Genomic DNA, 15,160 nt, shown 5'->3' on the forward strand with positions numbered 1-15,160 from the left:
CTCTTAGTACCGCTTTTATAGTGTCCCAGAGATTTTGATATGGTGTATCGTCGTTCTCATTGACCTCTAAGAATTTTTTTATCTCCTCCCTGATGTTTTATGTTATCCATGTTACATTCAATAGCATATTATTTAGTCTCCATGTGTTGGAGTAATTTCTGTTTTTTATTTTGTCATTGATTACTATTCTCAGTCCATATGATCTGTTAGAACACAAGGCAGTATCTCTATTTTTTTTGCATTTCCTAAGGGCTGCTTTGTGGCATAACATATGGTCTATTTTCGAGAAGGTTCCATGTGCTGCTGAGAAGAAAGTGAAACCGCTCGTTGATGGATGGAATATTCTATATATGTCTATAAAGTCTAGGTTATTGATAGTGTTATTGAGTTCTATGGTTTCTTTGGTTGGTTTTTGTTTGGAAGATCTATCTAGTGGTGACAGCGGTGCATTAAAGTCACCCAGAATTATTGTGTTGTGGTCTATTTGATTCCTGAGATTGAGAAGGATTTGTTTGATGTACAGGGATGCACCATTGTTTGGGGCATAAATATTTGCTATCGTTATGTCTTACTGATTTATGGTTCCCTTTAGCAATAGAAATGTCCTTCTTTATCCCTTCTGACTAACTTTGGCTTGATGTCCACTTTATCTGATATAAGGATGGAAATCCCCACTTTTTTACTGAGTCCATGTGCATGGCAGTTTTTTTCCCATCCTTTCACCTTCAGTCTGTGGATGTCTTTTTCTATGAGATGCGTCTCTTGCAGGCAGCATTTGTTGGGTCTTTCTTTTTAATCCATTCTGCCAGTCTGTGTCTTTTGATTGATGAGTTCAGGCCATTAACATTCAGGGTTATTATTGAGATATGATTTGTATTCCTAGTCATTTGGCTTATTTTGGTTTTTAATTTGGCTTGGTTTCTCCTTTGAGTGATTTTTCTCTAAGGTAATTCCTCTCTTTGCTGACCTCCATTGTTGTTTTTCATTTCCTCCTCATGGAATATTTTGTTGAGAACATTCTGTAGTGTAGGCTTTCTATTTATAAATTCTTTTAACTTTTGTTTATCATGGAAGGATTGTATTTCATCTTCAAATCTGAAGGTAAGTTTTGCTGGGTATAAGATTCTTGGTTGGCAACCATGTTCTTTCACAGCTTGAAATATGTTGTTCCAGTCCCTTCTAGCTTTTAGAGTCTGGGTTGAGAAGTCAGCTGCTATCCGTATTGGTCTTCCCCTATATGTCATCTGATGCTTTTCTCTCGCGGCCTTCAAAATCCTATCTTTATTTCGAATGTTAGGCATGTTCATTATAATGTGCCTTGGTGTGGACCTGTTGTGATTCTGTGCATTTGGTGTTCTGTAAGCCTCTTGTAGTTGATTTTCCATTTCATTCTTCAGGTTTGGGAAATTTTCTGATATTATTTCATTGAACAGGTTGTTCATTCCTTTGGTTTGTATCTCTGTGCCTTCCTCAATCCCAGTAGTTCTTAAATTTGGTCTTTTCATGATGTCCCATAGTTCTTGGAGATTCTGTTCATGATTTCTTACCATCTTCTCTGTTTGGGCGACTTTATTTTCAAGACTAAATATTTTGTCTTCATTGTCTGAGGTTCTGTCTTCCAAGTTGTTAGTCTTTTGGTGATGCTTTCCATTGAGTTTTTTATTTGGTTTATTGTTTCCTTCATTTCAAGGTTTTCCATTTGTTTTTTCTTTTTGAGAATCTCTATCTCTTTGTTGAAATGATCTTTTGCTTCCTGCAGGTGTTCTTTCAGCTTATTGGTATTATCATTCATTGCCTGCATTTGCTCTCTTTTCTCATCCTTTGCTTCACGAATCATCTTAATCATGTATAATCTGAAGTCCTTTTCTGACATTTCTTCTAACATACTGTCATTGGATTCTATTAATATAGAATCTAGATTTGTTTGGATCTTTTTCTTCCCTTGTTTTTTCATGTATCTTCCCCTCTAGCAGTGCACATCTGGGATATTGCAGATATCCCCCTATAGGCTTATAGTAGCCTTATAGGTTTCCAAAACCCTTTTTAAGGGGAGATCAATATTAGCAGTGCCCAATTCAGACACTATGCAATCCTAGACCAAATAGCCCCTATGAGGACAATAACAAAATTGTCATAATAAACAGAATGAGTTCAAATATTATCTTCAGTAAAACAAACAGATTTGCAATAAGGTCTGCAGTTTCAAATGGAGGACAAAGAGGGTGCAGAGGGGTGTAGAATGTGGCTGTTAATGGGATAAGAAAAGAATATACGGAAGTTCTAGATAATAGAAAGGGTGAGAGTGTAATCAAAAGAAATTGAATGTTAGCATGCACAAAAGGGAGAAAGAGACTCTGAGGGAACAGGTAAACAAAAGGAAAAGAGAGCAAGAAAAGTAAAGAAATAAAAACTTAAATTTTTTCAATAAGGAGAAAAATGAAAATCTACAGTATAACAGTCGTATAGTAATGAAATCTCCGAGAGTTCAGTAGCCTGATGCATGAGAGTTACCTGACAATGAGCTTCAAGCCTCCAGCAGGCGTCTCAGGATGGGTTTTGCCCCACCTAAACATCGGAGCTAAGGCTTCCAGGATTATCCAAGATGGCCGCTCTGGCTTCGAAATGTGTTGGCAAATGGGGAGCTGCAGCTCAGGGTGTAGCCGTGGTCAGCAAGAGGTCCTGGAGGCGGGATGCAGTTGGTCCAGCAGAGGTCGGGTATGTTTGGTGTGGTTGTGGGATCCTGGAGGCCGGTTGCAATCAGTCGGTCTGGGGTCCTGGTGATAGGGCGCAGTCAGTTGGTCTGTGGGTCCTGGCAGCAGGGAGCAGTCAGTCTGTGTGAGGGCCCCATAGGCAGGGAGTGATCAGTCGGGCTGAGGGATCCTGGAGACCGGGCTCAGTCAGTCCAGCCAGGGGTCCTACGGGGCCTGGCTTTTGTCTCAAAATGGCAGCAGCCAAGTGTTATCAAACCTGCAGGTACTGTAGCAGTGAACGTCCAGGCAACAGTAGGCAGCTGGTGCTCCATTGGCGGTCGGGGATCAGTTTGCTGACTGTTGTCGGATGATCGGGAGATGAACCCCGTGTGTTGGGTGATAGATAGGTGTAAGGCAGGCGATGAACAGGCGAGAGGCAGGCAAATGGCGGATGATGGGTCAGATACTTTCTTAAAAATCCATTGGACCACATTCAGAGGAGTTTTAGAATATCCTGGCATCATCTCAGCACTTGAGCACTGCACATATTTGTGGCCACCCAAGTTTGGTCAAATCCAAACTTACCATCATTCAGATAATTTACATATTCAAAAGAGCAGGCAATCCAGGACAGCTTGCGAGCTCCTCATCCAGTGAAGACCTCATTAGAGATTCGTAGGTGGAAACAGCTTCAGGTCTCAATTGTGCTTTCTGTACATGTTTAGTAACAGAGGCGGTGAGGAAAGACTGGAGAATGGAAGGGAGGCTGGTCAGAGGTTTTCTGGGAAGCATTTGCCTGTCTGCCTCAGCAGTCTCCTGTGATTTTACTAAGCTTCCTTTCTGGACTTCCTTCATGAGATCTCCTAACACTGTAAAAGGCAGGAAAGGCACTTGCCCTAGCCTTTATTTGAGCTTTACGTGGGTCTAGCCCCACTGGGCTGCACCTTGCTTGTTGACCCCCATCTGCCTATCTCCATTTTACAGATGAGGAAACAGCTGAGCAGAGTTGGAACTTAAACCTATCAGCAAACCAGCAAAGCCATAAATTCATGGCTCTAGTTCACATCTTCTAAATCCTAGGTTTCCTGTGCTTGCCCATTATTGCTTAAATTTATCAAGTTGAGCAAAGAAGTGTAACAAGAACATATGTGGCAGTTTTCCTCTACATCATACCAGATCTTTAGTTGCCCTTACAACAGACTTTTAATCCTCTCAAGCAGAATGCAAGTGTTTTTAATGTGAAATGATTATAACATACTTTGATCATTCAGGTTTTATATATGACCTTCTCCGAATGATTTGGAATAGTTCAGAAAATTAGATTTGCCCTCAGTTTTTCAATCAGTGATACTTTTCCATCATGTGTGCCTTAATCACTGAAGGTAATTCCTAGAGACAATTCTAAACATGTGTTTAACCATATTGAATTTTCAAAAGACAAGTGTGTGAGACTCATGAGCAAGGTGCTAAGAGGTATGAACAAAAACATTTTAAAATTAAGATGAAGAAAAAAAATTCAAAGAAATATTTACGTCTTAATTGGCAATTGTGTTTGGTAACTGTAGACTTTCTAGTCCAGATAAAACTGCTTTGTTTATGAAAGCATGTGTGGCATTGTGTTACATTTTGAACTTAAAGTCAGAACTGTAAGAACATTTCTTTCTTGCCCAGTCTTTCAGATTGACCCATAAGTAACCCTACATTGTGTAAGAAGACCATCAGACCAAGAAGTGAGGCTAATTATTATTTTCATTTTTTAAATTCTCAAGTTGCAGAAAGAGAACAGTCCCCGGAGAGGTAGCAGTTTCCTCTGTGATCAAAAAGAAGGAAACATCCGCCCCTTTCCCCATCAAGGAGGGCTCCATATGCCCCGTCCCATGGCGATGTGGCCCTGCGCAGATACTGACTCCATTCCATTTGAAGACCGGCCGCTGTCCAAGCTGAAGGAGTCTGATAGGTGCTCGGCCAGTGAGAACCTCTACTTGGATGCCTTGTCCCTGGATGATGAGCCAGAGGAGCCACCAACCTGCAGGCCTGAGAGGGAATTCAGGAACTGCCTCCCTGAGGTCAGCCTGGGTTTCATCTATTCTTGTTAACTGCTGCAGAATGAGGGAGTTGTCCTTCGACCCAGAGGTACCTGCCAGAGTACCCTCCTGGCAGGCCCTAGTGGTAACCTGTCAACTGAGTGAAAATGAAATCTTTTCAGGACTGAGGGTGTTGCTTGGTGGCCCTAATCCTAACTCCTGGTGTGATCTGTGGTCAGTTTAATTTTACCACCTTGTTTCAGGTTGAGAAACACAGATTAGTGTCTTGTGCATAATGAAGGTCTGTAAAATTACCGTGTTCAACAAAATGCAAGAGGAAGTAAATAATTCCAGGAAATACATATTTTCAACTTTTCCTGAAATCATAGTATAGTTTTCTGATTCTAGAAAACTAATAACTGAAAAAAACCTGCATTAGAGAAATTTCCTAATGTTTAGAAGTAGAAAATATCACTAAAAAGTAACATACTATAAATATCTTATTCTGGGCAAAGTGGGGAAAACTCTAAAACTTAGAAACCACATGTAAATTAGATTACCAAATGGGTGAATAAAGCTGCATACTGAAATTTCCAAAGCATGGCATTAGTTTTACTTGTTTTGTCATCTTTAAAACCTCACTTTTAAAAGTTTTTATTAAGAGTTGTCTGTTAATCAACTTAATAATCACTCTATCCATCATTTGGTGTCCCAAACATTTAATACTTAGAACAATTCATGTGTAATAATACTGTTGAAATACAGGGAAATTATGCAGGTTGTGTATCTATTATTCAAAAAGCTGGAATCTAGAATTGTTTGGGATTTTTTGGTAGATTCTGGAATATTTGCATATATATTATAAGATACCTTGGGATTGGGACCCTTAAGTCAAAGACAAAAATCATTTTTGTTTTACATATACCTTATACATGTAGCCCAAAGGTAATTTTTTATAGCATGTTAAAAATTACATGCTTGAAACAAAGTTTCATGATACAGAATCTTGCACTGTGGTGTCATGTCAGCACTCAAAAAGTTGCAGATTTTGGAGCATTTCAGGTTTAGACTTTCTGAATTAGGGATGTTTGACCTGTTTTTCAATCCTTGCCAATGAGTTCAAGTGCTTTAACCTCATTAGTGTGTATCGGGTTGGGAGGACATCATCACCGTTCCACCCGGTGGATCTATAGGCAGTGTTGTATAGTCCGGTTTCACTGCAGAGAGAATGTGGGATGAGGGTGGGAACACTGGTGGTTCCAGCTGGATGTGGTGGGGACTGCCATGCTCATCTGAACAGCAGAGACAAGGACATGCTGCCTGAGGGGATGTGCCCTCTGGTGTTTACTGTCCTCAAGAATATGTTTCATTACTATCAAAGGCTTGCTTCTTCAAAGCCACGTCAGCAGGAGAGTATTTTCTCAATAGACATCCGGGTCTCTACTAGCTCAGCTTTCATTCTTCTTAAGGGGAAGTCACTATAAATTTACATCTTATCCTGAGAATGTTTAAAACCAAGCAAGTGTCCAAGCCTAAGAATGTCATGCCAGCTGCCATAGCAAGATTGGAACCAAGAGACATCTATCTCCTAACTCATTCTATCATCCCTGGTCTTTCCCCTCTCCTCCGCCCTCCTCCACCCTCTCCCTCAATTCAGACTTATTCAGGTCATCTCAACAGCTGACTTTGAAGTCCATGCAGTCGGGGAGGTTCTCTGAGGAGGCATAGGAGCGAGCCACTTCCTCATGGCCGGTTTATATCCAGTTTTTCTACCATATGTGGGTTCCTCCTTGCATTGTGGATGCTCCAACCCTTTCATCATGCAATGAACTCTGCTTTTATTACTTCAAAAGACTTAGGGCAGTAACACTCCTGACCAAAGTTTGACCACAATGTGTTTTAAATGGTGCCTTCCCAAGGGAGCTGAGCAAAACGAGTCACTTAAGCACGGTGGAGGATCCTAGGCACCAAAACTAACTGACTTAGATGAATTTATTTCTTCTTTACAGGAAGAAGAAAGTCACAAGGGAAATCTTCAAAGGTAAGTAAGATTGATAGAAATAATACATAACTAAAATAAAAATCTCTTGGTCTTCAAATTCTATCTTGTCAATATAGTCTTTATGTTAACACTTCAAAATGACCCAACATGTAAGTAGTTGATTTTTTATTTTGTTTCATAAATATGTTATTTTTGAGGATGAGCAGCAAAAAGGCTAGACATGCCGTGTTCACACATGTATTCTTTTTATGGTAAGGACTTTCCAGTAATGGCTGTGTTGCATATAAAAAGGGGTGCTTGTGTTCAGTGGTTTTGAAAAATGCGTGGAAAACTTCTCATGAGAAGTTTGGAAAACCTCCTCTTGATATATGAGACATTTTATATATTATATATTTAAAAGTTCCAGGAAGGCTTGTTAAATTTTTTCCTCACAATAATCCCCAAAGAAAACATATAGTGGTTGATGTCATTGGTGTTAGTTATATACCAGTTGTTTTTTTTTTTCTTCCTGGTCTTATTTGCTTGCTTTCTTTTTTTTTAATAGATGAATACATATTGTTTCCACTACATAAATTTGTTCTCAGGCAACTTGCTATTTAGTTCTCCTTGTCCTTGATTTTCCCGTGAACTGGGAGTCTGTGGATGACTGTCTCCTTTCCATTTGCACTGTCAGATCCATGCAGCACATAGAGTTGCCATGGGCACCTTTCTGTCCTTCACTGTCTTCTCTGGTCATCATTGGACAGTACAGGGCAGCACTTGAGAGCTTAAGTGCTAGTGTCTTGAGTTCAAATCACTTCTGCTTTCACTAGCCCTATAACCTTTAACTCTTTCTGCTTTGGTTTCCTTATTTGTGAATAAGCATTCTTTAATTTTTTTTTTTTTTTAGCAACTTACATGTGTCACTACATATGAAACAAAGGAGTGCCTGGCATAGGAGAAACAGTGATCAAAATTTAATTGTCATTGCCACACACCCACTTTACCCCATTTGTGGCAGCATCCCTGTCAGTGTCCCAGATCAGGGTCAGAACCACCCTCCTTTATCCACCAAGCCTCTGACCTGGGCAGCTATTTCAAAAAACCTTATTTATACTGGGAAGCTGAGGTAGGAGGATTGTAAGTTCAAGGCCAGCCTGGGCAACTTAGCAAGATCCCCATTGCAAAATAAAAAATAATAAGGGTTAGGGTGTAGCTCAGAGGAAGAATAATTGCCTAGCATGTGTGAGGACCTTGGTTCAATCCCCAGGACTGCAAAATGATTTAACAGTCATCATCATCATCATCATCATCATCATCATCTTTCTTGTTCCTGTTAATTTCAAAAGCAGTTTGTGCTTGTGGTAAACTAAACAGTATCAGAATATCCAAAGTCTAAAAATGTGCCCTCCCTCCACCTACTTTTACCTCTTGCTTCTAACCATGTGGTGGGTCTCCTCCATTCTTTCTTCTATATAACTGCAAGTGCCTGCATATGTCCCAAGTACATCCCAGTTTTGTGGTTGTTTTGTGTGCTTGGCCACTAAGTTCAGTGCCATTTCTTTCTTTTCATCATTTCTGTTCCCACTGCATTTGGCTAAGCCCCAGAGCACAGAGCCACTACCCCATGGGTGACACTGATGGTATTGTATACTGGTCATAAAGTACATTGTATTGCTCAGAGAGAATTCAGTTCTGACCTTGTCCTGCAGGTGAGTAACCCATGCACTCAATCTAGGACCCCTTCATCAGAACCTGTACTGATCTAAAAATGAGACATAAGCCTCTGTTTGAGGAGCAAGGGGACCTAAGAGAAGCAGGTCCAGTTGCAGAGACAGTGATTCTTTGTCTGCCTCACCTCCTCACCTCACCCCAGCTGGAGGAATTCCAGGCCACAGAAGTTATTGCCTGAGTAGGTGGATGTAGCCAGCCCCCAGCCTCCTTCCTGACCTGCTTCTTTGCCCTGGTGGGTGAACAAGCTGTCCAGTCTCCTGGCTTGGCGGATATGCATCTTAGCACCTCTGCCTGCCTCTTGCTTATGGGAGGCATTCTATGAATTCATGTCAGGTTGCAATATATGGAATGAGAAAGTGCCAACATATCAAGGAATCTATACCCAGGTCCCATCTATCAGCTGACAGTTGCCAAAAACTAGCTGTTGCTTTGGCTTACCTATCTTCATCCTTCAATTGTGTTCATGTATCTGAGGGAGATTTTCTCTTATTTAGGATATAAGGGAGGAGCACAGACTCACACACAAGAAGACTTGACCATGAAGAAGGGAGCACAGAGAGAAGGGGAGAACTGAGCCCCGCTGGTTAATTTGGGCAGGGCCAAGTGAATCCTTGTTTGAAGTAGTACTTGGAAATTGTGTGGCAATCTGTGATTTCCACTTCCCTCCCTTCTCCTAAATCTTCCAAGTGGCCTTTGGAGATTGTTAACCCTGCCAGCCAATAGAGGACAATGCTGGTTAGGTGAAGAGACTTCAGAAAGTAATGATTCCATTGCAGTCTCTCTCCACCATGTACTTTTAGCTTATTGTAAATAGGGACTGTGAGGTGCTCATCTCCACAGGATGAAAAGTGTCTGCTGATGCTGGACCACAGTAAGTCTCAGTAGGTGTGTCACTCAAGTCTCTTCCCCATGAATGGAGAGGCCAAGCTGTAGTCTGGAGTTCAGCTGTGGTTGTGGTACAGCCCCACCCTTCCCCTTTCTGTTGTGGTTGAGGGTTGGCTGAGGGTAAAGGAACAATTCCAGAGCCATAAAAAAAGTCCAGTAAACCCCAAAGGGTGAGCTTAGGAGTAGAGACCATCAAGCAGCAAATGTATTCTTTTTAGGTGGAGGCAAACACTCTTGCGAGCACAGCTCACATAGCCAGAGCACAGCTCACATAGCCAGAGCACAGCTGCTGTGGGGAGGGCCTCTCTGGTGGGTTCTGACATCCTCTGCTTTCCTACCTTTCCCAGGGCAGTATCTGTGTCCTCCATGTCGGAATTCCAGCGCCTGATGGATGTATCCCCCTTTCTACCTGAGAAGGGCCTGCCATCTGCCAGTAACAAAGATGATGTCACCCCACCCCTGTCTCCTGATGACTTCAGGTACATCGAGGAGTTCAACAGCAAGAGCTGGGACTACACACCCTCCAGGACTGGGACAGAGAGGCCTCCAGACCTCTGGACAGACAGGACCGAAGGGGTACGGGCAGGGCACGAGGCCAATGCAGAGCCTTTTTCTGATTCTTCCTGGTACCTGACCACGAGTGTCACGATGACGACGGATACCATGACCAGCCCAGAGCACTGCCAGAAGCAACCACTGAGGAGCCACATCCTCACTGAACAAGCCGGGGTGCGTGTGCTTCACAGCCCACCCGCTGTCCGCAGGGTTGAGAGCATCATGACAGGTGGTGAGAGCAGGAGCCGACTGGAACCTGAGGGCCCCTTTCCTACAAGCAGAGCCAGAGGGGGCCTGGGAGATGCCAAGGCGGGCCATCCAGAACCTGTGCTTAACAGGTGGCCTTGTGCCCCCTCCAGACACACCCGAGACTATGTGGAGGGGGCTCTCTGCTCCTCCCTGGGATTTGCCTCTCCGTTGCACAGCCTGGATATGTCCAAGAACATGAGTGATGATATGAAGGAGGTAGCCTTCTCTGTCAGGAATGCCATCTGCTCTGGTCCCACTGAGCCACAAGTCAAGGACATGGCCTGCCAAACCAATGGGTCCCGTACAATGGGGACACAGACTGTCCAGACCATTAGTGTGGGCCTACAGACTGAAGCCCTACGTAACAGCGGTGTCACCAGCAGTCCCCATAAGTGTCTCACGCCAAAGGCTGGGGGTGGCACCACACCTGTGTCCTCTCCTTCCCGCAGCCTGAGGAGCAGGCAGGTGGCCCCCGCCATAGAAAAGGTACAGGCCAAGTTTGAACGTACCTGCTGCTCTCCCAAGTATGGTTCTCCCAAGCTGCAGAGGAAGCCCCTCCCCAAAGCTGACCAGCCAAATAGCAGGACCTCACCAGGGATGGCCCAGAAAGGGTACAGCGAGTCAGCGTGGGCCCGTTCCACCACCACCAGGGAGAGCCCTGTGCACACCACCATCAATGATGGTCTCTCCAGCCTCTTCAACATCATTGACCACAGCCCTGTGGTACAGGACCCCTTCCAGAAGGGCACACGGGCCGGGAGTAGGTCTCGCTCTGCAGAGCCACGGCCAGAGCTGGGTCCAGGCCAGGAAACAGGAACCAGTTCCCGAGGAAGGTCACCCAGCCCTCTTGGGGCAGGCTCAGAGACATGCAGGGAGGAAGGGGGAGAGGGCACACCAGTGAGGCAGGACTTATCTGCTCCCCCTGGCTACACACTTGCTGAGAGTGTGGCCCGGATCCTCAATAAGAAGCTGTTGGAGCATGCCTTAAAGGAGGAAAGGAGGCAGGCCACCCATGGCCTCCCAAATCTTACCAGCGACAACCACGTAGGAGAAGCAGTCACAGCTGAACCAGGGTCCATGGAGGTAAAGAATGCCGAGTGTTCCCCACTCTTCCGTTTAGCTGTCAGGCACATGGGATCCTGGGATGGGATGTGGGACAGTGATTTCGGGAATCACTGTCAATGCTGGGGAGGTGGGGTGGGCAGGTAGGGAGAATGGAAACAAACTGAGCAACGTTTTAAAGAAAATCTCATCTTACTCTCAAAATCATCAAGAATGTGGTTTGATTCAGATTTAGTCCTTTAAGTGATTGTTCTTATCTGTTTATCTGGGCTTTGCACCTGGGTCATAGTTTGCCCTCTTTGTGCATGTCCTATGTGAACAGTGTGTGTGTGTGTGTGTGAGAGAGAGAGAGAGAGAGTGTGTGTGTGTGTGTGCGTCTCAGGACTTTTACATGCTATAGATATTTGTATGTGACAACATGAAAGGTAAGTTGGAGAGCCTCTGGGTTACATGGACTAAGCACATCTTTCCTCAGGAACTACAAGAATAACCTTTGGATTTCCTGGCTGACTTCAGTATAGAACAGCAGTCTGGTATCTCACAAATCACCTTTTTGTGTCTGTGAACTCCTCTAGCAATAAAATCAGTTGAATAAGATAAAATGGATAAGATAAAAATTCTGCCTTAATACAATACAACAATGATGATTGTCCCCCTCAAAATCACTTATAAATCAGTCAACTCTGAATTCTGTTCTGATACAATTCCCAGGTGGTATGTTTGTATCATTCCACTGTAAAAAATAATTTCCATTTCTATACCAAGAATGAGCAAAATGAAACAAATATGATAATGCTGGTGGTGACTGTAGTGTCACTGATTTTGTGGTTTATGCAGACTGAAAGGGCAGTGCTGCCGAGAAAGTGGCCACATGTGCGACACTTCTCAGTGTTTCTGATTCACCAGGAGCCCAGCTGCACACATGCCACACCAGCCTTCTCCAGGCCCATCTCTCTCACAGACAGCAAGGGGATGGGGGAGGACAGCCATATGCTCCTGACCAACCCACCGCTTTCTGGCCACCACTCGGCAGCCTAGCTTTGTGGGAGAGGAGAGGAGGAAGGTTTGTTTCCAGGGTCACCTGCCTCGCATTTCCCATGGGGGGAAAAATGGGTAGATCCCAGCCCAACCCACCAAGGAATATTTAACACAAAATATAGAGTTTAAATCTAAAATTGGACAAACCCTGTTCAGTTGCCAGTGACCTACAGAAATGGTATTTCTGTATGGTTCAACCTAATACATATGTTGATAGTATGTGGCCTACTGTTCCAAAGGTCTGAGTCTTGATGATAAAGTTGTTTACACCCTCTGTGGACAGACGCTGCTGTTTGACTGTTCTTGGGTGACAAATAATGTCCTCTTTGATCTTCTCTTACCTCAAACCTTCAGTAGCCCTCAGGTAAGCACTTGAGGCTTGGGAGGGTCATTATATGTGAATACCTTGCCTTCTCAGAGCTCTGCAGAAATTGGTTGAAATTAGAGCTTTATCTCAAAGCATCGTTAACCAGCTGTGCCTGTAGTTTCAACTTGTATTAGAGAATAAACAGAAATTAATTTTCAGGCACCAAAAAAAAAAAAAAAATGCTTTGAGTTACTAACAATGAATGCTGCAAGCAGTCTGTGGTAACATAAAGAAAGTGGTTTAATGACAGAATCACAGCATTGTGGCATTCAAGAGGTTATGTCAGTGCAAAGCTGTCCTCCTTTGTCCCCTGTGAACCATGTACCTAAGTTTTCTCTTGCTTGGTGTGTTTGCCACCAAACAAGGTGACTCCATAGGAGCATGAACCATTTCCAGGACTCAGAACCTGCGTGGAGACACAGTAGCACTTTGATGCCCTGGGCTCTTTTTTCCTTTTCTGTCACAAGTTTGCGTGGTCCTAGATTCTGTTTGAATTGATGTAATTTATTAGGTGCATTGATGATCCCTTCTCTACTCTCCATGGATTGTGTAGTAGCTCTAGGTTTTCCTTCCAAAATCAGCAGGTTCTGATTTCTCATTCTGATTTTCCAGCCCACTCTGAGCACCCTGCTGTGGAATCTTTCCTAAATGTACACTCATCTAGACATCTAGACTCTAGACTCAGGCAGCAGGACATGTCCCCTTCTCACTTCCCACTCACCCCACAGGCGGCATAGGCTTCCTCTTCTCTTGAAGCCATGGCGTCAGCTCAGCAATGCAGAGAGAAGCTGGGACGGGGAGGTCCGATGTGAAGAGAAAGAACGATCTGGACCTGGAAAGCCGTTCTTTCTTCCCCTATCAGAGTAGAGAATGGGAGGAGAACGACTTAGCACAAGCAGCAGTAGCTTGCCTGTTGTGACCAGAACAGATCCAGCTGCGTAATGGCCTCTATTGTTTCCAGTACACCAGCTATGCCATTTCCACTTCTGTTTGCCAAATGCCCATGAGTAGCTCGGGAGCATGGAAACCAGAAAGGAGGTCCAAGGTTCTTCGATGGTTCCTTCTTCTCTCTGTACCAGTTGGCAGAGGACAGCCTGTGGCTAAGTGCTGCTGCCACTTCCCTGACCCCATCTTGGAGTGAATGTGGGGGACCTGAGTTCCCTCCTGGTGGCCATCTACAGGCAGGAATTTTGACCCTCTGTCCCTGTGCTCATTGACTTTTACTGTTCTGTTTAATCATACGTTCAAACCTACTTGCTTTTCTCTTCTTTCTCTGTCTGTCTAGAACCAAACTGTCTTACTAACCGCCCCGTGGGGACTCTAGCCCTGCCTGCCTCTTGCTGTAAGTGCCTTCTTCAGTGCCCAGCTGTCTCGAGAGTCATGTGTGTAATTTGTGTAATTTGTGGTTGGTGTCTGACACTCATCGTCATCTGTCGGGGAGGGGGGCATCTGCTCCATGCTAACCCCAGGATTAGGTGGGCCAGCGCATCCCCAGGCATAGCCTAGAAATATTAGATGCCCCATTCACCCCACTCAAGGGTTGACTGCTTGATGTCAAGAGAAGTTGTTGAGTTATAGAGATTCTGCTGAGACTTGTCCTTTCTGTGCAATTTGTAGCCAACATGCTTTTAAAGGAGAGAGCAACTGGCCAGGAGGGGACATCTGAGGCACAGGACTCTTGCCTGAAGAGGTCTTTGAGTCCAGCCTCTGTGAGTTCTGTAGCCCTCCCTAACTGCCAGCTCTGCCCACCCTGCTCATTGGCATTTTGGTTGCTTATGTGAACTGCCACAGGCTGGAATGAGGTGTGACCATAATATGCTGGGGCTTTTCTTTTTCTTTTTTTTCAAACAATCATACCTGAAGGAATAAACCCAAATGTATCTGTCCTTCAGATGAGATCATAGGTGACAGAGTAAGTGTTTGATAAATACTTGTTGGATGAATAAAACAACAAAGCCATCCCTGCTCTACATGTTTTAAGAACTTGTCTCAGAATAGCCTTTGGAGCCTGAATTGAGCAAGGCACATGAGAAAACATACTTCTATTTTACTTTGAAGATAGGGACACCCACCCACCTTATCCACTGGCTGGAACCCAAACTGTTGAGTACAAAACTACAGTCAGCTATCAGAGATAAAAACATGTCCCTCGGGGTAAAAATGACAGCATGAGAAGGCCATTTACAAGATGGATGCTACTCCATCAACGGATGGAGGCCCACGGGGCCCCCAGGGTGACTTTTGAGGGAAGGACAACATTGCTGGCTTGTATACTCTGGTGTATAAGTAAGGAAGACCTCGTGGTCACGCAACATTTTCTTCCTTCATAAGCAGATGCCACTTAAGAGGTGGCACATCATGGTTTAAGAAGAGCCCATTTTGTTCAGCAATAGTAAGGTGGGAACAGGAACTAGATAAAGCAGACTTACCAACATGCAGCACACACAACTTATGTATGCACAATATACAACTACACAACACTCACTACTCTTAGAACCATATAAATAGAGACAAACAATAGCAGATTTCCCAAACCATGTGTCCCCTGACACCAAGCATGTGAGCTAAGGTGGGC

General features: G+C 44.0%; 1 protein-coding gene across 9 annotated transcripts in view; it reads left to right on the forward strand.

The window, feature by feature from the left end:
- The window catches only part of MTCL1 (microtubule crosslinking factor 1), a 132,439-nt gene that overhangs the window by 114,690 nt on the left and 2,589 nt on the right, over positions 1 to 15,160 (forward strand). For 6 of the 9 annotated variants that reach the window (XM_079108442.1, XM_079108440.1, XM_079108443.1 and 3 more), the window contains 3 exons: positions 4,460 to 4,756; positions 6,724 to 6,755; positions 9,662 to 11,201. In XM_079108442.1, the coding sequence (XP_078964568.1) occupies positions 4,460 to 4,756; positions 6,724 to 6,755; positions 9,662 to 11,201 (1,869 nt within the window). Of the gene's footprint in view, positions 1 to 4,459; positions 4,757 to 6,723; positions 6,756 to 9,661; positions 11,202 to 13,870; positions 13,928 to 15,160 lie in introns of all 9 variants that reach the window. The other 3 variants (XM_079108444.1, XM_079108446.1, XM_079108447.1) reach the window with 1 other exon arrangement.

This window comes from Sciurus vulgaris (genome assembly GCF_902686455.1).
Source record: "Sciurus vulgaris genome assembly, chromosome: 13".
NCBI lineage: Eukaryota > Metazoa > Chordata > Mammalia > Rodentia > Sciuridae > Sciurus > Sciurus vulgaris.